At 40.4% G+C, this 26,666-nt stretch overlaps 1 protein-coding gene across 1 annotated transcript; it reads right to left on the reverse strand.

Annotated features, from left to right (window-relative positions):
• Positions 1 to 822: 822 nt before the first annotated feature.
• LOC145411313 (sialin-like) lies at positions 823 to 19,040 on the reverse strand. Its single transcript, XM_080281336.1, has 10 exons — positions 18,867 to 19,040; positions 17,861 to 18,094; positions 17,007 to 17,094; positions 15,409 to 15,629; positions 10,067 to 10,216; positions 9,722 to 9,854; positions 9,246 to 9,379; positions 7,526 to 7,633; positions 2,275 to 2,402; positions 823 to 1,266 (listed from the first exon to the last, which is right to left on the reverse strand). The coding sequence occupies exons 1-10, from the start codon at positions 18,999 to 19,001 to the stop codon at positions 1,224 to 1,226; spliced, it is 1,374 nt and encodes a 457-aa protein (XP_080137462.1). The 5' UTR covers positions 19,002 to 19,040; the 3' UTR covers positions 823 to 1,223.
• Between the last annotated feature and the right edge of the window lie 7,626 nt (positions 19,041 to 26,666).

Consider the following 26,666-nt stretch of genomic DNA (forward strand, 5'->3'; position numbering starts at 1 on the left):
CCTTATAAAATAAACCAGAAAACAAGTTAAAAGTGTTTGTATTAATTAACCTCAAACATATGCCTCAACACCCTTTACAAAAACAAATCATGTCATGACTGCCTAAGCTAGTTACAGAAACTGAAAACTTTAATCTGATTATTATTATTTTCTTTTTATTACTCTTGCTATCATCAGATGCCTTTATTCACCTTATGAGAGATTTTTAAAATGGAAGGGTCGGCCACATCCTTCACTGACCCTGTCACTATTAAAAGCCCTTCCCATGTTTAACAAAATCATCTGGAAGTGGTCTGAGTAAATTGAAAAATACATCGCTCAAACAAGAGAATTACTGACAAGTCCCCAACCTATCTATCTATCTATTGCCAGACACCTTAATCTCACAAGGGGTAGCCACAAACATACCGCTACCAAGTCACCCGCTCCCCTGCCATTTCACTGCTCTGCTCCCAACTCACAGTCTCCTCTCTCATATACCTCTCCACTCCATCCCTCCATTTCATCCTTGGCCTCCCCCTCCCTCTCTCCCTCCTCCACCTCACTCACATACAATCTCCTCATTAGTCTCTTGCTCTCCATCCTCTCCACATGCCCAAACCACCTCAATGTACTTCTCCTAATGCTTTCTATCACATCCACATCCACACCACAATGCTCCTTCACTTCCTCATTTCTCAGTCTGTCTCTCTATGTAACTCCACATGCTCCTCTTAAATAACTCATTTCCACTACTCTTACACTTGATTTGTGTCCTTCCAACAAGGTCCAAGCTTCACTTCCATACATTAGAGTTTGTATCACAATACTGTCATGCAGTGACTTCTTTACTTCCATGTTCACTTCCCTGTTTCTTATCACTGCTTTCAAAGAACCAGCAACCTTTCTTCCTTGTTGTACCCTTTCGAGCACTTCACCCTCCAAACTTCCATACTTACTCATCACACTACCCAAGTACTTAAATGCACTTACATTTCATAAAATAATTCTCTTGGCTTCATTCATAAAATAGTTCTCTTAGATTTGCTTTACAAGATAATTTCGTTTACACTACATATTAAAATCCAGCTTAAACTATAAACATTTCAATTCCATGTCACATACTAATGTTATTTTTGGTAGGTCTAAATACACGGCCCAACACTATCACAAAGTTCATATCTAAAACATTGCTATGAGAGATGGAATGTTAAACAGCATTAACGGTATTCTCACTGAAGTCCTCATACAGTTTTGAGTTCTGCTATTTCCTTTACTGGCTGTTTTCTGAAAAAGAAAAATAGAAGTGCTTTAAAAACTCTCATATAAAAATTCTACCCTATGGTATTTACTGCATAGCTCTTATTAGCATTTACTCATTGCTGTACTTAAAATTCCATATACTAAGCATCACTAGGGAAGAATTTCTATATATTTATAAATATGAAATTAAATACCATAAAAGAAAATGAAGGGATCGTAGAAGAATTTCTGTATACTGTATTTATAATTATGAAATTAAATACCATAAAAGAAAATGAAGGGATCGTAGAAGAATTTCTGTATACTGTATTTATAATTATGAAATTAAATACCATAAAAGAAAATGAAGGGATCCTAGGCAACAGTGTTATTGTTTGGCCCACTTTGTTTGGCCAAACAGATCCATCAACCACAGGCAAGTAACCACTCCCTCAGGGCCGTCCCATGCAGCGAACAAATGTTCCCTTGCAGAAGGCTGTGCCTCACCACAGTAAGGTACAGAGGAAGAATGAAGAAGTTCCAGAATGGATGCCATACTTGCATCTCTCCACCCACTTAACAGAAGCACCAAAAAGTGTTCTACATCACCTCGTTATATATTTATATGGTTATCACCCAGTGCTGTAAATGGTTTCCAGGGTTAAAGGAAACCATTACGTTTGTCACTGTGTACAACCACCAGAAGTGAGAGGGGGTGGAGGGAGAAGTAATAAAAGGAGCAGTAGGAAAAGGAGCAGTAGGAAAAGAGGGCAGACAAAGAAAAAATAATATATAAAAATAAAAAATAACAAAGGTGAAGGAAGAAGCAGACAGCACTATATTAAACAAGTGGATGATGGTCACCACCACACACCACTGTAAAAACTAATGAATGTAGAACATGCTCTTGATAACACTAGTGAAAACATCTGGAGTGGGAGGCCAACCAATAAATTTATGTGTAATTAATAAGAAGATCTGAATTTACCAGAGGAAAGCCCACAAGGTTATTAAATGCCAGTCATAATACACAACCCGTTATGCCGCACTCACCGTTTATCTGGAGGACCTTGATTCCAATGTTGCGTTTCAGATGACATAAAAATGAGGTAAAGTGTGCAGACTATGAAGTATATGACAGCCACCAGCTTAAAAACAGTGCCCCATCGACTCAGGGTTTGCTGGGGGGAGGACAATGGAGTGCATCAGAAGAAGAATGGAGGGTTAGAGGGAAGTACAGTAAGCGCTCGCATAATGCGGGAATATTGTACCCTGAAGCTCCCATTTTATGAGATTTCTGCATTATAGGGCCATATGTTTACATGTTAAAGGGTTTCATGGTACCTAAGCCAGCCCTAAGTTCAACCTTCAGGGAAATTTTCAGTTTTTTTTTTTTTTCTCTCCAGGATATTTACCTACCTAATAAAAACTTCATTACATACAAACACTGAAGGATTCCTCACCTCGAATGGAGGAGGTTGTGGACTTGCTGGGGGGAAGTGGAGTGGGGTTTCAAGAAAAGGCAGGACTCTTACTGATTACAAAGATCACATAGAGCATGTGTGTTGCCAGAGTGCGGAGAAAGGGTAGGATCAACTGGGGCAGGAATGCTCGTTCGGCCATGATGACACCCCGCGCAGACACGTGACAATAATATATCATAAGCTGGTGCAACCCACACTATAACTATCACTGGCTGGGTTGTGTCTGTTCCCACTGTGTTATGACCCTAATCTGATGTGTTATGACTGTTTGGACATGTGGAGAGAATGGAGAATGAAAGACTGACTAAGAGGGTGTATGTAGGTGAGGTGGAGGGAGGGAGAGGGAGGGGTAGACTGAGGATGAGGTGAAGGGATGGAGTTGAGAGGTATATGAGGGACGGGAGGGCGAGTTGGGGGGAGGGTAGTCAAATGGTGGGTGACATAGCGACTTGGAGGCGTTTTATCTGCGGCCACCCTTTGCGGGATTAGGGCGTCGGGCTATAGATAGATAGATAGATGACTGTTTGAACCATAGTTTGGGGCCTTTGGCCACGTTATGTTTATTGTCGCCTTATTGTATGGTGTTAAAAAAAAATTGGCAGTTTCCTCTGCCTGTGTGTTGTGACTAATTCGGACATAAAATTTTGCCTCCTGTGCTATGTGAGTTTTGTGCTATAGGATCGCACGTCATGTGTGCACTCGCTGTATAATCTTAAAGGAACATAAATGGCACTGAATCATGAAAAAATGAAGATTAATTAATGTTCAAAGAACACTGTCACCCTTTTATAGCGAACTTCGGATATAATGACCCACCATTTTCAGAGTGAACTTCTGCCAGATATAGCAACCTTTGGTCGGTGTATGTGGCAGAAGTTCGCGACCCACAATTCCCAGAGCGAATTTAAGCCTGAAATAGTGATCTTTGTTTGGTGTATGCAGCAGAAGTTCAGGACCCAGCATTCTCTGAGCGAACTTCTGCCAGATGGTCAGTGTATGCGGCAGAAGTTCACGTAGCAGTCGGCTCCCATGACTCATCGTTGAAGAAGTGTCCACGCGACAAGTCACATAGGCTAGCTAGTCTGTGCACCTAACCCCTTTCCACGCTGGGTCTTTCTCAGTCTGTGAGTAATATTTGCTCCGTCTGGTTCTCTCCTGACTTACCTCTCTCGCGTGCGTGACCTCTCGTACCACGTGTGACCTACCTACACTTCCTACCAACGGCAAGAATGGGTTCAAAATCAACTAGCCCTTCATCTTCAAGCACGGGGCAGAGGAAGATTCTCTCCCTGACTGAGAAGTTTCAAATTATTCAGGAGTTTGAGGAAGCGTCAACACGAAGTCAACTCCCGAATAAATACGACCTCAAGAAAACTACAGTCCGTGACCTTATCAAGGGAAAGGAGAAGGAAAAGTAGGTCATAAAAGCAGCGGAGGCTGGCAACAAGGGGAAGGAACTGTACCAGAAGCAAAGAATTCCCATGGAAAATCTCGACAAGGCAGTGTAAAAGTGGTACACACAAGAGAAAGCAGAGGGTGTTCCTGTTCATGGTGTCGATATTCAGCATGTGGCGCAAAGGCTTGCTCATCACCTAGGCCACAAGAATTTCAAGTGATGGCTGGTTGTGGCGCTTTAGGCAGTGTCACAGCATTGTGAATAAGGCAATCACGGGCGAGCTTCTCCACGCTGATGCCGACACAATGGACCCCTTCATAAACCACTTTTGTGAGCTGAAGGAGGAGGAGGAGGGCCTCCACGACTTCCAAATCTACAACACTGACGAAACTGGTCTTTTTTGGAAGTCACTCCCCCAAAATACACAGGCCTCCAAGACAATAACCAGCACTCCGGGGAGGAAGAGCGCGAAGGATCGCACATCGGTGTTGGCGTGCACAAACGCTGACGGGTCCCACCGCCTGAAACCAGTCGTTCTGGGTAAGAGTAGGAAGTCAAGGGCCCTGAAAGATATTATGGAGAAGCTTCCTACAGAATGCCACAGCAACTCTTATGCCTGGTTTACCTATGAGATTATAACCGATTGGTTTCATCACAGTTTTGACCCCTCTGTTCGGCAGCACCAGGCCTTGTTTGGCATCAGTAAGCAGGATGTTAAGGCTATGCTCCTCCTTGACAATGCCCTGGCCCACCCTTCCACTGCAGAATTGTCTCCCTAGCATGGAAAAAATAAGGGCAATATTTTTACTTCCTAATACGACTGCCTTACTTCAGCCAATGGACCAGGATGTGATACACAGTGCAAAATGGCATTATCGGGATATTTATCTGGACCAGTGCTTAGTCGCAACAGAGGATGGGATGGAGAAGGAGGGGTATGTGGACACCAGGGGGAAGAAGACACTAGACAATTTTAAGAAATATAATACTGGTACCAAGAACACAATTCTGAACTGGGCAGAGGCTTGGAGGAAAGTGCCAATGACTATTCTCTGCAATGCATGGTGTAATCTCCTAAAACCCCCCAAGACTCCAGTCCATATGTCAGATTTCAAGGGGTTTGAGCCACCAAAGGCAGCAGAAATGTTGGCTGCAGCTGGCTAAGGCTCCATCCCTGAAGAAGAGGTGGAAGAGTGGTTGAATGAGGATGGTGGTCTGCCTGGATACCAGGCAGGAACTGACCATGCCTGAACCACCTGCAGAGGAGGAAGAGGAGAGGCCACGTATGCCATCCCTCTCTGCTGCTATCAATGCAGCAGACACATTCTTGGCCGCTGCAGAGGACATTGGTGGCTTACTGAGGGAAAATTATGAATGTCTCAGATGGATTAGGTTGGACCTTATGAGGAGAAACCAGGCCAGGCAAGTCCAGCAGAAAATTTCAGACTTTAAGCCTGTCACATTGCCTCCAAGAAAAAAGGAAAGTACTGTGTCAGAGACCTCGAGTGTGTCTGTTGCTTTGACGTCCTCTGTGCGCCTCCCCAGTTTGGCTTCTGGCACCAACATGCCTTCCTCACTGACACATGTGACACCAGTGCCACCAGAAATAATATTTGCTGAATCAGATGATGAATGAGTGAATAAAGTCTTATGATACAGTATATGGTGTATATAGTGCAGTACTGAAGTGTGAATATTGTTCTGGAGTGTTCAGTTTGTATTGTTAAGTGTTAAATTAAGTATAGTGCCCTAGTGATACGGTACAAAAATTTCTGGTGTGTACAGTGTTGTGTGCTCTGGTGTACAGGTGTAATGTGTGGTGCCAGATCTAACCTGCTAAGAAATCCCCCCCTGCCTCCCTCCCATTTCTGTGGTGATTACAGCATCACTTCTTGGCACTTCCTGGCACGATACGTGTACTGTAACAGTACTGCATTACATTACAGGCATTGTATTTATATGTACAACTTCATACAGGATGGTATTTACTGTACATGTACTGTATAACTACATACATCATTGAATTCTCCGTGCGAAACTTCATAGAGTAAGTTGTGGTTGCGCACGTAGGACCGAACGACTCCCTGGATATAGTAACCTTGGGTCGGTAATCCCTCAGTTAATAAAGACCATCAGATATAGCGAACTTCCAGATATAACGACCCACCCCTCCCCCTAGTTTGTTATATTGAAGGTTTACTGTAATTCCTTGGTTATTTCCCTAACTCTGTCAATAAGTATCCTACCATACACTTTTCCTATTACATTAAGAAGACAAATGGTACAGTACAGTACATAAATATCTGAAAGTAGGGAAACTACCAGCACATTTTAGGATGCACTAGCTATTAATATCAAATGTCCAAATTTCCGCCTCATATCAGGAGTGGAAACATAGCAATACTGGACTGGATGAAGCATGGAGGGATGAAGGGATATATGCACAGTGTATGTATTCCATGAAAAAGTCAGGGATGTATTCTAAAATATACTGAGTTTTTCAGTGATAACTGTACTGTAAACTGGAGGAAACTGGCATATCAGCTTTATATACAACACTGCAAACTTAATTATTCATCCATCCATCCATCATCCAATCCTACATTGCCCCATGAGGAGCATAGGAGTCCAGTGCTAGGCAGTTGGTCTTGACATTTAAGATGAGAATGACCAGCCTCACTCATCCCTGAGTGGCATTACATGAGCAATCAACCCCAACCACCCCTTGGATATAAACCTTCTCTGGCTCAATCCGACTGGAGTGCAATAATTACCCACTAAACCACCAGGTGCCAAAATTTGGCTGTATGGTTACCACCCAGCAAAGTAAATGGTTTCCTGGTGTACAGGAAACCATTTGGCTTGTCACTCAGTGTAGAGTCACCCACATGCAGAAGGAAGAGGAAAGAATGAAGGAAAGAAAGACAGAAGAGGGAGTGTACAGTCACCCGTAGGCAGAAGGACAAGGAAAGAATGAAGGAGAGAAAGACAGAAGAGGATGGAAGGAAAGAAAGATGGAAGAGAGGAAAGGGCAGACACCCGAGAGCAGCACTACATCGAGTGAGTGGATGGTGAGCGCCCCCACCTACCACAAAACTTAATTATTTATTCTTTTATATACTGTGGAATAAAAAGCAAAAAAAGAAAGGAACATGAAACTGACTATTAACAAAGTAAAAGGTAACAACAATACAGTCTAGTTTAGCCCCCTCTGATGAGGTGTAGAGGCCCTAAACTTGGCTACCATAGCTCAGTACATTTAAGGACAGATGACCAGCGTACCTCCTATGATGGCATTATATGACTGAAAAGCCTCCAGTCATCTCTTGAAGATCATGCCTATAGAAGGCCATCATTCCAACTGGGGCATTCCAAGTATTAAGCTCTAGACCACTAGTTAATGTAACTGTTCAATGAGAGGCACCTGGTTATTGATGATAGCACCAGTGAGAGCTGGGGCCAGGAAACCGGGAACGGTGGCTATGGTGTTGGACAGGCCAGTCAGTGTTCCAGCAAAGTTGGGTGCCAACTCCTGAGGATATGGAGGTAAGCATTGGGTTGTATTTTCAATAACAATGGAGACTTTATTACATTTTTTCTTAGTGATTTATTATACACACTGCATCACAGTATCTTCTTGTATGTTACTGACACAAATTATGTTGATATTGAAATGATACAAAGAGCATACAAAGAGAATGTCAAAATATAATATGCAAAATAAATGGCTAAGGAAGAGGTACTACAAAGCCTCCTCCTATTGTACTGGACAATATATGAGGTCTGTTCAAGAAACTGTCACTATTACCACTGTCATAGGTCATAAATGTGTCCCAAAATATTGAAAACATTTTCTTATAACCTGTACTGGAAATCTGGGAAAATTAGAATATCAGGTTTATGGGCTGCAATGAAATTTAATGCCTTCAATACAATGTCATACTGTACTGTGATGCTAATTTTATTCTTCCTACTTCCAGATTAATTTAGTTGGCTTAGGGGAAACATCTCACAGAAAAGGTGTTAAGACTATCTGTAACCCCTCCAGTTTGAAAAAATTTCACCAAACCAGAATAAAATTATCTGGAGGTGTTATAATAAAAACATGTCATTTACCTGAAGGGGTAAACAGGCAATCTTTTTGTCATTTACCATGAACTCAACAAAATAGGGGGAGGGAACATATAATAAAAACTTACTGTATAATATTAATCACTGCTGCTGCAGAGTTCGGACTAACTCAATCTGATACGTTTATGTGAAGCTACAGAACGTGGTGAATGTTTTTGGCATACCCAATAAAGCCAGGATTCCGGGGGCATGAATGATGAGTGAATGGATGCGTGGCCCATTAGACTGGGCAAATTTGGGCTGTCTGGACTTTGCTACTCCTCACCCTGCCCTTGGGTGGGAATTGAGGTCTAGATGATGATGATGATGATGATGATGATGATGATTAATCACTGCTTTATCCATAAACTTAAGCTGATGTGATTTTATGTCAGAATTCCTTCCCACCATAAATATGAATACCTGGGCTGAGGGTACTATCATTAAGTAAGAGTTCTGCATGGTTAAGTAATTAAATTTTTTCAGGTTCCATCCATCCATCATCCAATCCTAAGTCACCCCATGAGAAGTGTAGGAACCCAGGGCTAGGCAAGTTGGTCCTGACATTTAAGATAAGAGTGACCAGCCTCACTCATTCCTGGGTGGCATTACATGAGCAATAAACCTCGACCATCCCTTGGATATAAACCTACACAGGCTCAATCCAATTGGAGCACCTTATTTACCCACTAAACCACCAGGTGCCAAAATTTGGTTATATGGTTACCACTCAGCATAGTACAATAACTTTAAAGGAAAGGGGGATAGGCAGTAATAGCGACCTTTGTTAATATAACTTTTGTTAGATGTAGTGAATCATTATTTTTATCATTCTAACCCAGTTTTCCATTACTTCATTATGATGGATAGGTTTTAAAAACAAGGAAAATGCAAAAGTATAAGAAGCTATCAACAGTGCACTCAATTACACATCATCTGAGCATTTGAACTTCTTATCCCCATTTTGAATGTCAAGACAAGTTGGGTCCAGACACATCTTACTAAAGCAGACCAAGTAATGCCAGACAAGTCACCTGGAAAGCACAGTGGTATCCGCACAATGTGGCTCCTGCAACCCCAACTGCCAGGCAGATGAGCACTACTGCCAGCCGACCATCACATCCCGCCCACGGCACCAAAAACACACATACCATTGGTATGTAGTTTCCTGCACCACATAAGTAGAGTATATATTGTTGGCAGCAAAAAATACACATGTACATATACATGTTTACACTGTATATGTGCATATACAGTACATAATATAATATAACATGCAGTTTGGAAGTGATGAGGATCATGAGTGAGTGTGCTGCTTACAACATTCTTGTATAAGAATGAAACCTAAGTAGTGTATGACTGAAAACCTGTTTAGTTACAGGACATAAAAATGACTTTATCAGAAATGCTGCAAGAATAATATGCATGGGTGAAATAAGTAACAGATATTTTCTGACTGAAAGTCAACAGACAGACAGATTGACATAGACAGACAGATATGTAACCTCACCAATGATCATGGAGATCTGCCGGACTCTTCTTGTAGCTAACACACCGCGCTCAAGCAGACGATCAACCAATGCTGAATACCATAAACTGAATAACCAGTTGGTCAGATACGGGGCTGCTGACACCACACCATTCTGTTAACAAAGTGCATAAACACATATCAGTAACGACAAAAACAATGCATAATAAAAACTTGCATTACCTGATATATATAATACTTAAGTTAAATGGAAATAACCACTTTACATTTTTATACCAGGCAAAAACTACCATACATCTTTGACAGATGACTAGTTGCAGCCACAAAAAGATTGCACATTTTTACAAAGCTTCATTCACAGCAGACCTGCTTCATGTCAAAGTGCTGGATACTGCTGAGGTACGTGGGCAACTCAGTGAGGAGGCAGTAGAAACCCCAGTTGTTGCCCATGTGTGTTACCACCACCACCAGGAACGCTGGGGATGTCAGAATGCTCCACCATGGCACGCTCATTCCCTGCAGCAGAGATTTTGTCCCATACAGTACTTCTGGAATACATGTAATAATAACATACCAGACTGACTGACGGAAAATGATGATAGATATTTATAATTCCATGTATTCTGAGTAAAACTGATAAAGTACAGTATCATAACCAATATCATGTTACTAGAATTCACTTTATATATTGCACTGCAAAGTAAAAGCTTTGAAAATAAATAGTGGCCCAGACACACAAGAACTTCGGATATCTAAAATCAAGTCAGATTATAGCACTTAATTCTGATGCAGTATCAAACTGTACCATCATAAAAGGAAGAGACAGTGAAAACACTTCTCACCAATTCAGTAGATCACTAATGCACTGGATGATATATACATATATATATATATATATATATATATATATATATATATATATATATATATATATATATATATATATATATATATATATATATATATATATATATATATATATATATATATATATATATATATATATATATATATATATATATATATATATATATATATATATATATATATATATATATATATATATATATATACTGTATATATATATATATATATATATATATACTGTATATATATATATATATATATATACCGGGTACAAGCACTTCTCACCCTACATAGAGTCTCTACGAGACAGCCTAAGCCACTTGGTAGAGATACATTGGCTGTATCGTCCCCACATCAGTCAGGATAGGCCGGTCCTGCGGTGGACACTCAAACAGCTGATGAGATGAGATAATATATATATACTGTATATATATATATATATATATATATATATATATATATATATATATATATATATATATATATACAGTAATCCCTCGTTCATCCAGACAGACACACACACATATATATATATATATATATATATATATATACAGTAATCCCTCGTTCATCCAGACAGACACACACACACACATATATATATATATATACATATATATCTATTGCCAGACCCCTCAATCCCGTTTGGGGTGGCCACAAACAAATCGTCTCCAAGTCGCACCTGTCCCCCGCCATTTCACTGCCCTGCTCCCAACTCACCCCCCCCCTCTCTCATATACCTCTCCACCCCATCCCTCCATCTCATCCTCGGCCTCCCCCTCCCTCTTCCCCCCTCCACCTCACTCACATACACTCTCTTCATCAGTCTTTCACCCTCCATCCTCTCCACATGGCCAAACCACCTCAGTGTGTTCCTCATAACGCTTCCTATCACATCCACATCCACACCACAACACTCCTTTATATCCTCATTCGTCAGCCTGTCTCTCCATGTGACTCCACAGGCTCCTCTTAAATAACTCATTTCCACTGCTCTCACTCTTGACTTGTGTCCTTCCAACAACGTCCAAGCTTCACTTCCATACGTTAGAGTCGGTATCACAATACTGTCATGTAGTAACTTTTTCACTTCCATGCTCACTTCCCTGTTTCTTATCACTGCTTTCAAAGAACCAGCAACCTTTCTTCCCTGCTGTACCCTTTCAAGCACTTCACCCTCCAAACCTCCATCCTTACTCATCACACTACCCAAGTACTTAAACGTGCTCACATTTTCCAATTCCTCACCATCCAACCTCACTGTACATTCACTGACTTCACCTCTCTCAAAGACCATCACTTTACTCTTCCCTACATTCACCTTTAGATTCCGTTTCTTACACACTCTCCCAAACTCATCCACCAAGCCTTGCAGCTCCCCTTCGTCTTCACTCAACAACACAGTATCATCTGCAAACAACAGTACAGGGAGTTTCCAAATACTATCCTCTCTCACCAGGGCCACTCCAACATCCACTACCCTACCTTGTACCTCTTTTATTACCCCATCCATGTACAGATTGAACAACAATGGAGACATGACACATCCCTGTTTCAACCCAACTTTCAAAGAGAAAAATTCACTTAGTTCACCATCCACATGCACTGCAGCCTTCGCACCATCGTACATACTCTTCACAGCATTCAACAACTTCCCATCTACTCCATATATTCTTAACACTTTCCACAATCCTTGTCTATCCACCCTATCGTATGCTTTCTCCAAATCCATGAAAGCTGCATACAACTTCTTTCTCTTCTCTAGAAATTTTTCTACTAAAGATCTAAGAATGAATATCTGATCTACACAACCTCTTCCCTTCTTAAAGCCTCCCTGTTCTTCTCCAACTAATTTCTCTGTTCTTTCTCTAACTGTGTCAATAAGTATCCTACCATACACTTTTCCTATTATACTAAGAAGACAAATGCCCCTATGATTACCACACACTTCTTTTTCCCCTTTTCCTTTGTACAAGGGAATAATTTTATATATATCTATATATATATATATATATATATATATATATATATATATATATATATATATACAGTAATCCCTCATTTATCCGGACATAATAGAGCTGAAGGCATGTCCGAGTACTGGCAACATCCAGATAATGAACACTACTCCCCTACCATACCCTGACCCTACCTATACACACTCCGACCTATATCTATCCTATTTGAACAGTAGCTATGCTTAAATTGGCAGTGTTTTCCAGTCATTCAGACATATTTAGACATCAGAACACACACAGGAATATCCAAAGTAATGCTAAACACCAAGAAAACCATGCAGAAAAGGCAATGAAAACCATAAAACACCCTACCTATACAGCACTATATGTACCGTACCCCTTCTTACTTTTGCAGCGTTTTCTGGTTATTCTGCCATATTTTGACATCAAAACATACATAGGATTATGCAAAATAATTTTCAACACCATGAAAACCATGAAAAAAAAAAAGCACTGAAAACAAAAAAACACCCTACATACTACTGTATGTACAGTACCTCTTCTAATTCTGGCACTGTTTTTCAGGTCAATCTGCCATATTTAGACAACAAAACACACATAGGAATATCCACAGTGATGCTAAACACCAAGAAAACAATAAAAAAACAAAATACAAAAATACCCTACCTATACACTACTGTATGTACTGTACCCTCTCCTAATTTTGGCACTGTTTTCAGGTCAATCTGCCATATTTAGACATCAAAACACATATTTGAATATGCAAAGTAATGCTAAACACCAAGAAAACCATGGAAATTTTAAAAAAACACTGAAAACCAAAAAACACCCTACCCATCTTGGTGGTGGGATGAAAGCGTAGAAGCTGCAGTTAAGGAAAAAGGAAGGCTTTTCCAGGAATGGAAGAAGGGTGGTAACAAGGAAGAATACCTGGTTGCCAACCATAGGGCTAGAAGAGAGGTATACAGGGAAAAGTCTGAGTCAGAGACTTTTACTTGATAACCTAAATTGTGTGAAAAGGAAGAATAAGATATTTAAAGTGGCCAATCAGGTGAAAAGGGATAATTGGGATATTATAGGCGAGCAGTGCATGAAGAATGATGAAGGAAGGGTAGTGGTGAACAGTGGGGATATTAACAATGCATGGAGAGAGCATTATAGACGGCTGTTGAATGAGGAGTTTAACTGAGATAGGGAAGGTTTGGAGCCAGCAGATCCAGTGTTTGAACCTTGGCCTTTGGTTGGCACTGCTATTGTGAGTGAGGCAAAGGCAGGTTGCAGGTGGAGATGGCAGCAGATGTGTCTGGGTTGACTGCTGAAATGCTGAAGGCCTCAGGAGATATAGGAGTGAGGTTAGTCACTGACCTGATAAATATGATTACACATGAGTGTGTTGTCCCAGATGATTGGCTGAAGAGTGTAATTGTAATTGTGAACAAGGGGAAGGGTAATGCCATGGAAAGAGGGAATTATAGAGGTATAAAGCTTTTAGACTGGATAATGAAGGTAATGGAGAGAGTTCTTGAAGGTATGATTAGAGAATGAATGAACATTGATGAGATGCAGTTTGGATTTATGCCAGGCAGGGGGACCACTGATCCCATATTCATTGTTCGACAGCTTCAGGAAAAATAAATAGGAATGGGAACTGAACTCTGTTTTAGTTGATTTGGAGAAAGACTTTGAAAGAGTCCCTAGAGAGGTGATGAAGCAGGCAATGAGAAAGTCTGGGATGGAGAAGTGGCTGGTTAGGGTCATTATGGACATGTATGTGGGTGCTCTCATCCAGGTAAGAGTGAATGGAGATTTGAGTGATGATTTTTTTTTCCGTGAATGTTGGTGTGCATCAGGGGTCAGTTTTGAGTCCCTTGTTGTTTATCAGGGTGCCTGAAGCCCTCTCATGTGACTTCAGAAATGGTCTCCTATGGGAGATGTTGTATGTTGATGATTTGGTGTTGACTGCAGAGAATGAAAGGGAGGAAGAGGAAGGTTTTAGGAAGTGGAGAGATGGTATGGGGCACAAGGGCTTAAGAGTAAATGTAGACAAAACAAAAGTGATAATATCCAAGGTTCACGGCAGTACTGTCAAAGAAGAGGGAGAATGGCCACGTGCAATTTGCCACAAGGGCATGGGAAGTAATTCCATCTTATGCAGTGTTTGTGATAAATGGGTACATAAGAGATGTAGCGGTATTAGAGGTGGACTGAGAGATAATGCTGATTTTATGCATGCAGCGTGTCGGGGAGAGCAGGTGGAAATTGTCAGGCATGCAAGGATTGAACTTCCTGGTGGGTCTCTTGAGTGTGTGGATGAGTTTTGTTATTTGGGAGATATGTTATGTGCTGGAAGAGGGACTGGAGCTAGTTCTGTGGCTAGGGTGAGGAGTGGTTGGAAGAAGTTCAGGGAGCTGTTGCCTCTCCTGACATTGAGAGGGATCTCCCTATGTGCTGAGGGATCTTTGTATGCACCATGTGTTAGAAGTGTAATACTGTATGGTAGTAGGACCTGGGTAGTAAAGGAAGAGGATATTTGCAGGCTCAGAAGTACACAAATGTCAATGATTAGGTGGATGTGAAATGCGTCCCTGCGTGCAGGGCCTGGGAGGGCTGGGTTTATGATGGAAGAGCTGAGAGGTAGGATGGGACTGGAGTGCTTTGGTGTTGTGATGACGAGAGGATGTTGGAACCTTTAAAAAAGACACAAAATGATATACAGTATACTAGTACTGTATGTATTTAAATTCAACAATGATTAAAATCACAGGATGGTCTTGGAGTATATCCCCATGTTACAGGTAAAAGGCTTATTCTGGAAAAGAGAAAGTAAACACATTGTATTCCATTCATTCAATTACATCTTACCTTCTTCCCTCTATGCTCCCCAATTCCTTGCTTAATAAAGAGTCTCTCTGTGCTTGAGATAGATGGGTGCATATCGGGAGAATCATAAGCAAACTTGAACCAGAAATAGCTCCAGATGAGACAACAGAAACCAAAGATGTAGAAGACAGATGGCCAGCCAAGGGACGTCTGAGTGAGCCACCCACTGATAGACAGGGTTACTACTGTTCCAAACTGACATCCTGCCAGTAGAGTTTTGTTATTAAACATGAAAAATATACCAAATATATTAGCATACCTATAAAAATAATTCCATCCATCATCCAATACTATGTTGCCCCGAGAGGAGCATGGGAGCCTGGGGCTAGGCAAGTTGGTCTTGACATCTGAGATGAGGGTGACAAGCCTCATTCATTCCTGAGTGGCAATAGGTGAGCAATAAACCCTAACAATACCTTGGATATAAACCTACAAAGGCTTAATCCGATTGGGGAGCCCTTACCCACTAAATCACCAGGCACCATAATTTGGTTATATGGTTACCACCATCCATCCATCCATCATCTAATCCTACATTGCCCCATGAGGAGCATAGGAGCCCAGGGCTGGGAAAGTTGGTCCTGGCATTTAAAATGAGAGTGATCAGCCTCGCTCATCCCTGAGTGGCATTACATGAGCAATAAACCCCAAGCACCCCTTGGATATAAACCTTCACTGGCTCAATCCGACTGGAGCACCTTTATTACCCACTAAACCACCAGGAGCCAAAATTTGGTTATATGGTTACCACCCAGCATAGTAAATGGTTTCCTGGTGTACAGGAAACCATTTGGTTTGTCACTCAGTGTAGAGTAACTCACAGGCAGAAGGAAGAGGAAAGAATGAAGGAAAGAAAGACACAAAAGGAAGTGTAAAGTCACCTGCAGGCAGAGGAAAAAGGAAAGAATGAAGGAAAGAAAGACAGAAGAGGATGGATGGAAAGAAGGATGGAGGAGAGGAACGGGCAGACACCCGAGAGCAGCACTACACCAAGTAAGTGGATGGTGAGCGTCCCCACCTACCACATATGGTTACCACCCAGTGTAGTAAATGGTTTCCTGCTGTACAGGAAACCATTTGGTTTGTCATTCAGTGTAGTCACCCATGGGCAGAAGGAAGAGGAAAGAGTGAAAGACAGAGAGACAAAAGAGGGAGCGTAAGGTCACCCATAGGCAGAAGGACGAGGAAACAATGAAAGAAAGAAAGACAGAAGAGGATGGAAGGAAGAGAGGAAACGGCAGACACCCATGAGCAGCACTACATTGAGTAAGTGAATGGTGGGTGCCCCACCTACCACCACAAATTAATTAATAATGATAAAAAATATAAATAATTTTTAAAAAGTAAATACAGAGATGAGAATGATGTAGTTGAGTGATGTAGAACATACTGATGTTTATTCACTGCTTCAGTACAAGAAGAGATGGTATACAGTATCTTACTCTTCCTACAGAAATACCAAACTAAAAAAAAAATTCACTTGCTGAAACCAGCTGAGCTCAAGCTTTACACCAAGGCTTTACTCACAACTATCAACTCCAAGCCAAGGAAATTAAACCATAGAAGAAAATGAGCCTAACCTCCTATGATGCGTGTGAGGGAGCGGGCTCTCTCCTGGGGTGGAATCCAGTAAGTCAGCATCACATTCATGGATGGGAAAGTTACACCCTAAAATGGAACATGTTTGTCATTCAGTACCACATTCATGACTGGAAAGTTATACTCTCAAATGAAGCATATTTGCCAATTATCAGTGGCTGGACTATGTAGGGATGAGCATATTGTAATAAAAAACAGCTGAGGGTTACGTTCAAACATGAAAGACAAAACTTCTCAAATATTAAACCGTCACGTTCAAAGACCCCAATAAGGTAACAAAGTGTATTTTACGACGGAGCCAGGTGTATCTGTTTGTAACTAATGCTTAAGTCCCTAAACAACTAAAAAAATTGGCAACATGTTTAGATAAATGCTTGTGAGAGCTGTATCAGCTATGATCCTTCACTGCTTAACATGACTGCTTAACAGTGAGCAATGGTGGGTTATGCAAAATGTGTTCCCATGTTGATTAACACCTTTATAGAGAAAAATATTCAAACTAAGAGCATATTAACTCCCTGAGCCAAGGAATATCTTTTTCACTTTGTTCTTGCCATTTCCTGACAATTTTATTCAACTTAGAATAGACTCTCTGATCTGAAAGATTTGAATATAGCCTTCACGTCATTTCATACTGTGCATATCATTTATAAAGGCTCCAATGTGCTTGCATGTGTCAACCTTGGTCATCTAAAGGCAGCCTTATCACGATACATCCCTTCAACAGGAACGATCTTTCCCAAGGTGAATATAATCATCTGGTAGTGGCAAGAATGAACTACAATAAGACATTACCAGCATTGTAGGAGTGAAATAGGTAATTATAGTAACATACCTCAGTCATTCCTTCCAGAACCCTGATGATGAGGAAGGCTTGTTTAGAGTGCCATGCTGCCAAGGGTGAGATCAAGGTCAGCAGGGCCGTCAGCGTCACTCCTGCACCATAAACCAGTCGCCCCCCGACCAAGTCAGCCAGGCGTCCCCCTAGGTAGTTGGTTAACAAGTACCCGTAAAAAAAGCTGCCCAGAATCACACCCTGAGTCTGCTCATCCCAGTCAAATTCACCAGCCTGACAAGATTAGTACATTTATTAGTGACACTTCCTGTGCTTTCAGTAAGCTATACAAAAGTATACTAAAATTTTCTGATCTGGTATATCAAAACTTTTTCATGCTACTTTGAGCCTCTGCTGCTCTCAAACACTCTCAAAGATCTGTGCTCGTTTACAAAGATCGGTTCAATATTATCAAGCAACATACTATCACCTAAGCTAAGCTAAATAACATTATCTGAAACTATCCACCATAACATATTTATATACCTATCTATCTATGGCCAGATGCCATAATCCCATCAGGGGTGGCCATTTGTCTTTGAGTTAGTCATTTTACGGGGAGGGACACTAACCCTCCACCAACCCACTTGTTGACATGTAGGGAACATATGTGGGTTGCTTGTATGGTTACCACCCAGTGCTGTACCCTAAATGGTCTGGCTTACAGGAAATCATTTGACTTGTCACTCAATGTAAAGCCACCTGAAAAGGTAATAAAAAGTGACAGGAAGACAGAAGAAACTAAAACAAATAATGAAAGGGGGAAAGGTTACAAACCTCTTCATTATTCTAAATCTCTGACACTAAATAAATTGACAACAGCCAAAACCAAATTATGGGAAAAAAAAAAAAGAACATTACTATGCTGATGAGGTTAACAACTACTATCTGACAGTATACTGACAAAATTTAAACATATGCCTCATGGCTGGTTTATAGAGTTACTGCAACTAAAACAAAATGAAACTACAACAACTTTTGACTACAACTTTCCTGCTAAACTCACAATATCTTGAGAAGGTGACTTGCCCTTTTCCTGTACTGGCACCGGACATGCGTCATCTACCTGCGCTGCTTCTGAGTGGTTTGCTTGGCGGGAAATTACCATAGCAACAATGGCCACAGACAGGTTCACACGCATGGCATAGACTCCAGCAAAACCAAAGAACAGCAGCAAGATGAGTTCATGACGCTTTCCAAAACCTGAAAAACGATGAAATTTCATATATTGTATAACAGATCCATTTAATCAGTGAAAAGGTACTGCTGCAAACGTATTAAATGACCCACTTCAGTGATTAAAAGCAGAATGAGAAATGATTTTCAACTCTCAGTGACACAATTTTCTGAACCCCAAAATCTTATAGAATTTTATGCATGATTTTCTCTATAGTTCGACAAAAAACAAGAATTACAGTATATTACTGTCTGCAACTGTACAAGTCATACACATAAAAAAAAAAAGGAAGGTATATATCAAAGGACTGGATATACTGCTAATGAGAATGCTTCTGAATGGTGTGTGTATATATACCGTATATATATATATATATATATATATATATATATATACTGTATATATACTATATATATATATATATATATATATATATATATATATATATATATATATATATATATATATATATATATATATATATATATATATATATATATATATATATATATATATATATATATATATATATATATATATATATATATATATATATACATACTGTATATATACTATATATATATATATATATATATATATATATATATATATATATATATAATATATCTATCAATCTATCTATCTATTGCCAGACGCCTCAATCCCGTTCAGGGTGGCCACAAACAAATGGCTTCCAAGTCGCCCTGTCCCCCGCCATTTCACTGTCCTGCTCCCAATTCACACCCCTCTCTCTCATATACCTCTCCACCATCCCTCCATCCCTACAGTATATATATATATATATATATATATATGGTACAGTATATACATATAATAATATATATAAACTACTTGGGAAATATGTTAACCCCTTGGGGGCTGCAAGCATCTGAGAAGGACGGGTTGAAAGACTGCTACAAACCTCTCAGAAGGCTCTTAACGAATGTTAACGGAAAACAGCCGCACCGGGGCATGACTTAGCTCAGAGCTCTCAGCAGCCTAGGGGTTAAACAAAGGTGAAAATATTCATTATCACCATCCAGACCTCCTTTCCCACTGCAGGGCAGGGTGAGGAGTGGCAATGTTCAGACAGCCTAAGTTTGCCCAGTTCAATGGGCCATGCTTCCATTCACTCATCATTCAAGCCCACAGAATCCTGGCTCCATCAGATAGGACAAAAAACTTTCACCATGTTCTATAGCCTCACATATACAGTACCCCCACGTCCAGTACGCATTTGTCCAGTACCATTCTCGTCCAGTACAGTCGGTAAAAAAATTAAATAATTAATTACTGCAGTACAGAGTTGTTGGGCTAATGCAGATTGGCCGTGCAAAGTGGGCCAAATCCATGAAGTTCTTCTCTAGTACTGTGTCCAGTACTACAACCAGAGCGTGCGTGAGAAGACGGCCAACACTGAGGAACGTTTCCCTAGTACTGCCGTGCCAGTCCAGTACTCCTTCCTCGCAACTTGTGACATGTGCCAGTCAAATTGTAGTATTGCACTTTCCCCTGATGACGAAGACGACGATGTGCCTGTAAGTGACTATGAGGGATTTATGAGGGAGGCTGTGGCAGACAGACTTCCTCAAGATCCTGAAGGCCCTCCTCCAGGGGGTCAGTGGGACCTACTACAGCCTCAGAAACCCCTCCCTCTTCCCTCTCAAGCCCATCACCACTCACCTTATAGGTTGGTAAAATCCTAGTTGTGTCAAAATGTAGTTAAGCTGAATTTGGGGGGGACTTTTTCAAGGCCTGCCTGACATTATTCATTTTTTCCATGAGGTCTGTTGTTTGTCCAGTAGGGATTTAGTTCAGCACGGTAGTGCTGTCTGACAAAAATACCGTACTGGACACGAGGGTATTGTACCTATCTGACAGTCATATTAATTAATTTACTGTACTTTAACTATACTGCTAAGAACAGGATTAGAAAACTATAGATACTGAGTGTATATCACATACTGTACTAAAGTAATTTACAATTAAACTTACTTGAACCCTCATTATCAATGCCTCCCACACATTCTTCTTCTTTCTGAAACTGGAACAAGGCACATTATAATAAACATCATCACTGCCACCACCACCACCATCATCATCATCGTCATCCTAAAAACCCTGTGTCTCATGTTCACACAGGGTAGGAAGATCCTGAACTCAGATCAATGATTTCATTTAGGATTTGAATTAGACGAAAATGTAGTCCTTGTTCCATTTCCTCTTTCCCCTTACACAGAATCTTCAGGCTGAGACATTTCTTTTTACAAAGGTAATGAACAGGTATGCATGGTGGCAAACAACAGGACCAATATAGTACTGTAATGCAATCTATACTGGGTACCAGCTTTGGTACTGTATATGCCTCTTACATAATGCTGAGAATATTTACATGCATTCCACTGCATCTGACACAGGAAACAGGAACCACATCAGCAATTTATTTACTTTGATGTCTCCTCCCACCCTCTGACTCATTCATATACCCATTCACCACTTTATTCATATCCATTCTCTTTATATGGCCATACCACAGCAGCACACATTCTACTACCCCCTGATTGATTAAATGACTACCAGTATCTTATTTCACATCCTTCATGAATCTTTATGTCTGTCATCACATTCTGATTACATAGCCTAATTTAAATACAATATTTAACACCGATTTAAATTGCCCTCATTCCTAACCCTTCAATCTCATACCATATCAATCTTACTATACACCCATACATGAATGCAAACACTAAGAAAGACTCATACAGCCCTTTTGATGCCTCTGGTGGCTAATAAATGTTCTTTTATCAAGTACTTCATAGCACTGGCCACTTCCCTTCCTTAAGCCACACTGTTTTTCACCTCCTTTATAGATGCTATTCCTCCACCAATTCAATTCTCTCTTCATTTACCAACATACAACACTGAATCACTCATAACAACCATAACTCAGAGATATTTACAAAACTGAACTCAGCTAATCTGCACAGATCCTGTCAGCCATTAACAATAAGCACAGTCTCATCAGCACATAATCATTACTATTTTTTTTTTAACAGTCAATTCCATCCTCAGCCACTTAACACTAGCTTCTCACCCATTTCCATATCGGTAACTCTTGGGTGAGGTCATAAGATGGGTACAGTACGGTAATAAGAAATTAACTGCATACCATATTATTACAAGAAACAGTACTCATTATGGATTTATGCCAGCTTTTAGATGTGAATTGCTCCAATTAGTTACAAAATTCCAATGCTTCAGTTAGTTTCAACAAAACCACCACACTACAAACACCTACAAATCAGGTAAGTACATTACAGGCTAGTACCTGAAATATTATAACTAGCTAATTACTTACATTAGTGATAGCTACAAACACTAGAGATAATTCATTTTCATTAAGTAACATTACCAGGTGCACATATATCTGTTCAAAGGACTGCAATGAAGCCAAACACACACACACAACACACACAAATGGAATAAAGGATTCAGATGCATTCTCTATGATCCTACCAAACTTATTACGGCATACACAAATACCGGTGCAACAATTACCCGGTAGTAAGACAACAGTACTGTACCTGATGGGTAGGAGGAGGAGAGTGTTTATGGTGGTCTGTCGAGCTCAGAAGTGAGTAGCCAGTAGTCTTCGACTGCAGCCATGACCAAAGGTTTAAAAAATTCCATCCCCTCATCCTGCATGATATGATGGCACTTATCAATATCCCGGCACACCCTTAAAATTATTAACAGAATTATCGTAGCTACTCTACACACAAATCAGCAACAGGTGGTGGTCAACAACCACCAGTTACACAAGAGGGAGAGGGAACCTGTACAAGACAACAAAACTGCAATAACTAAACACACACACACACACACACAAACACACACACACACATACACACACACACACACACACAATCCTCTTTGCTCATGGTCAGTACAGCATCTAAAAGAATGCAGCACACATATACAAAAGGGAATTTGAACTCCCTGGATTTCTCCCTCTTACTCTCCTACTTAAATACAGTATGATGCAAAACTTCAAAAAAAGAAACAAAAAAAGAGTGGAGGGAGGAGAAGGAGTCTAAATCCCCATCCCCCTTGCCTGAACCAAGAAGACTACTCTCTATCCACCATATTCTGACAAAGAACACTACCACTGTATATCTAGTTTACATATGCTGTGTGTTGGAGGGATGGGGGAGGGGGGACTCAAACTACCAATAGCAATAGGAGCCCCCACAAACTCCTGAAAGTTGCCAGTGTTTGCTGGATCACTAAATAACGTGTGGTCACTACCTGCTCAGAGCTGGTGTACCTTCCTTTTAAAAAATTCCTATCAGGATTATTACCCATGCATAAAGCATCATACCAGTATTACATTCATCTTAGATATTTTACTGAAGCTCTAAATGTGATTTACGTTTAAAAGTTCTTCACAGAGTTTTCTAAGAGCCATGAAAGCTTATTGCATGTCTGCATTCAGCACTTTTTACCAAGTGTTATGAACCTCAGTTGTTGGAAAAACTTATCACAGAGGTTCCAAAGATCGTAATCTTTCATTTGGCAAATCCTGACATGACTCTATCCATTATATACTTAATAATATTAAGAACTGTACTGCCGAAATCGCATGGGGCCAAGATCAGCGACCTGAATTTTTAAAGGCATGGTATTCCCCTTGCTCTGAGGAAATATCTCAGTTCTGCAGCAGTCCATTTCTCCACATCTGCCAAAGCACATTTATCCACGATTCACACAAAAGCTATCTTGATGTGAGGAACTCTCAGCGTTTAAACATCATCAGTGCCGCCCTGGCCTCCTGGCTGCAGGCACACCAACTATGCAGCACTACCCATGAGAAAGCCCCTCCAGGTGGTAGAGCTCAGTGGGTTCCTACGATCTTCGATTGTTTAAGTACCATATTTCCTTCATTTATTTATGTAAGATACAATTTTGTTATACCCATTTACCATTTTTCCCTACAGATGTACATCCAATACCTAAAAACATGACAGTGATCAATACTCACAGGCAACATTAATAATCGCATGCTGACTGTCCCTAAACTGAGATAGACACAAATGACAACCTTCCATTTCTATCATATTTTGAATAATAAGCCATTTATTCTCCAGTATTATATGTAGATAAATCAATAAATATCATATTTTCAGCAAAGTACCAGTAACACAAAAATTGTATAATAAAGGGAAATTCAAGATGACCACAATTTTGCATTTCACATTAAGTTATCTGGCATGCAGTGCCATCTTTTCCAGTTTGTGGGGGCTCCTATTCATGTCCTGCCAAGCATGAAAGAGGCCCTCTGTGCTCCCAAGGCTGTCTCAAGTCATGCTACACACTCTAGTGAATATTAAAGTCTATATGGTAACTAATTCACTCTGACCTAAACTACCTCAACTGAATACTGATACCGGTACATAGAAAAGATCTGCCACTGAGGATCTTGGCTGTCAGACTTGTCAGATTCTATTAGGCCATATCAGCATGATTCCTTCTGCCAGTATTACCCTTTTAATGTGGTGTCATGGCCAGAACCACAGAATGCCATGATAAGGGCCAAAGAATGTCCTGGAGTAATTCCTATCACACAACAAAAACAAATAAAAATCTACTAAACCATACCAAATGGTTCAGACATATGATAAAATCAAAAAAGGACTTAGGGACTACTTCTGGTAAACTTCAAGGAGACACAAGACCATCTATTTTTCTGTGGCACATTCGCCGACTCAGACACGTCTCATTTAACTACCTCAGATAGTGTGATTGATGTTTTACAACACGCAGAGATAAGACGTGCAGTAACAAATCAGTGCACAATTTTGTTGCCGCACAAATTTAACATGGTCTCTGTTCGTGTTGTGGGTGCGAAAGCAGGAGTGGATGTACTAACCTTACCTGAGACATGTTGTATGAATGGCTTAGCTTATGAGTCGGCATTGTGTACGGTGCTGGAGGATGGTTTATGCTACTTGTACATTGCCAACACCACAAACGCCGCGTTCACCTTACGAACGGGAACACAGATTGGCGATTTCTTGGTATACCCAGCGGCCGTATGTGTGTGCCAGGATTTCCCTCACCCTGTTGCCAATGTGTGCACAGTTGCTCAGTCCACCGATATCCCATCTAATCTTGAATCTCATGTGAAACAAAGTGATTTCCCGGAACACCGACATCAATTAATTAATCTCTTGCGAGATTATCGCGAAGTCGTAGCCCTACCCGGTAAGAATATGGGAAAGACAGATTTCATAAAGTATAACATTACATTACAGCCTGGAGCTCAGCCAGTATATATACCTGCCTACCGTTTACCACATAGCCAACGTCAACAAGCTGATCGTCTTATTCAGGATATGTTGGATAATGAGGTCACTGAACACTCTGATAGCCCGTGGAACAGCCCACTATTTCTGGTTCCAAAGAAAGGTGGTGAGTTACGACCAGTAATAGATTACAGACGCATGAATGCACTGACTGTCCCGGACAGATTTCCAATTCCTGTACTCACAAATTTGATGGAATCCTTAGGCGAAAACAATTGTGTTTTTTCCTCCCTAGATCTTTTAAGTGGTTATTGGCAAGTCGAGATGGAAGAATCATCTTATCACCGCCTTCAGTACTCCATCCGGACATTACCAATTCCGTAGACTTCCATTCGGTTTGAGAAATGCACCATCAGCGTTCATGCGGCTAATTCATAGTTTTCGCCGGAATGATAGGTCACTCAGTTTTGCTTATCTAGATGATGTCATAATTGCTAGTCACTCGGTGGAGGAACACTTAGAAAAATTGGCCGAAGTGTTCACTAGACTCAAACAAGCTGGACTTAAGATCAAACTATCAAAGTGTGACTTTTTATGTAAGAAACTCCAATTCCTAGGACATGTTGTTGATGCTCTTCATGGGGTTGACTATTTTGTCAGTGCCTTTTTTTTTTTATTGGTGGTGAAGAACTTAAAAGGTGGTCTGTTTTCATTACCCAAGAGCACCAAAGACAGACAAACACCATTTCTGCTACAAAAAAGTATCTTTAAAAGCATTCACTTACCCAAAACTACTTCAAACTTTTGTAACTCAAAGCAACCTATCCTAACCTAAGCTATTTTATGCTATCCAAAACCAAACCTAACAAACTCTTAATACTTGTATTTTCCTTGTTTATTGATGGATCCTCTTCATACTCAAAAACCCACTTCCGCACACCTCGTAACTGATTTTTTTTTTTTTTTAGGTGGTCATATCTTCCTGAGGATTACCAGCAATTAAGCCAAGGATGTCATTCATCACAACAAATTCTCTACTTGGCAGCACGGTAATTCATGTATTCACTATCACAGCATATATATTATTCATTACCGGTAGGAAATTACGTAACATAAGAAACAATGCCTTACCTTGCAAACTCATGTGTAGCTCGTTTTAATATTTATCTACCTGGCAGTTCGTGGTTCTGATGCTGCCACTGTGGTAAGGTTGGTGACAATGATAATAGAGTGTAACATATGTTATCTTGTTCATCTAATATCGAGGGCTTGTTACACGTTGGCGGAGATGGATCTTCAGATAAACTTAGCTGTCGTTGTCAGG

The sequence above is a fragment of the Coenobita brevimanus genome, chromosome 89 (assembly GCF_032717465.1).
Source record: "Coenobita brevimanus isolate Jiangsu-jjx chromosome 89, ASM3271746v2, whole genome shotgun sequence".
Classification (NCBI taxonomy): domain Eukaryota; kingdom Metazoa; phylum Arthropoda; class Malacostraca; order Decapoda; family Coenobitidae; genus Coenobita; species Coenobita brevimanus.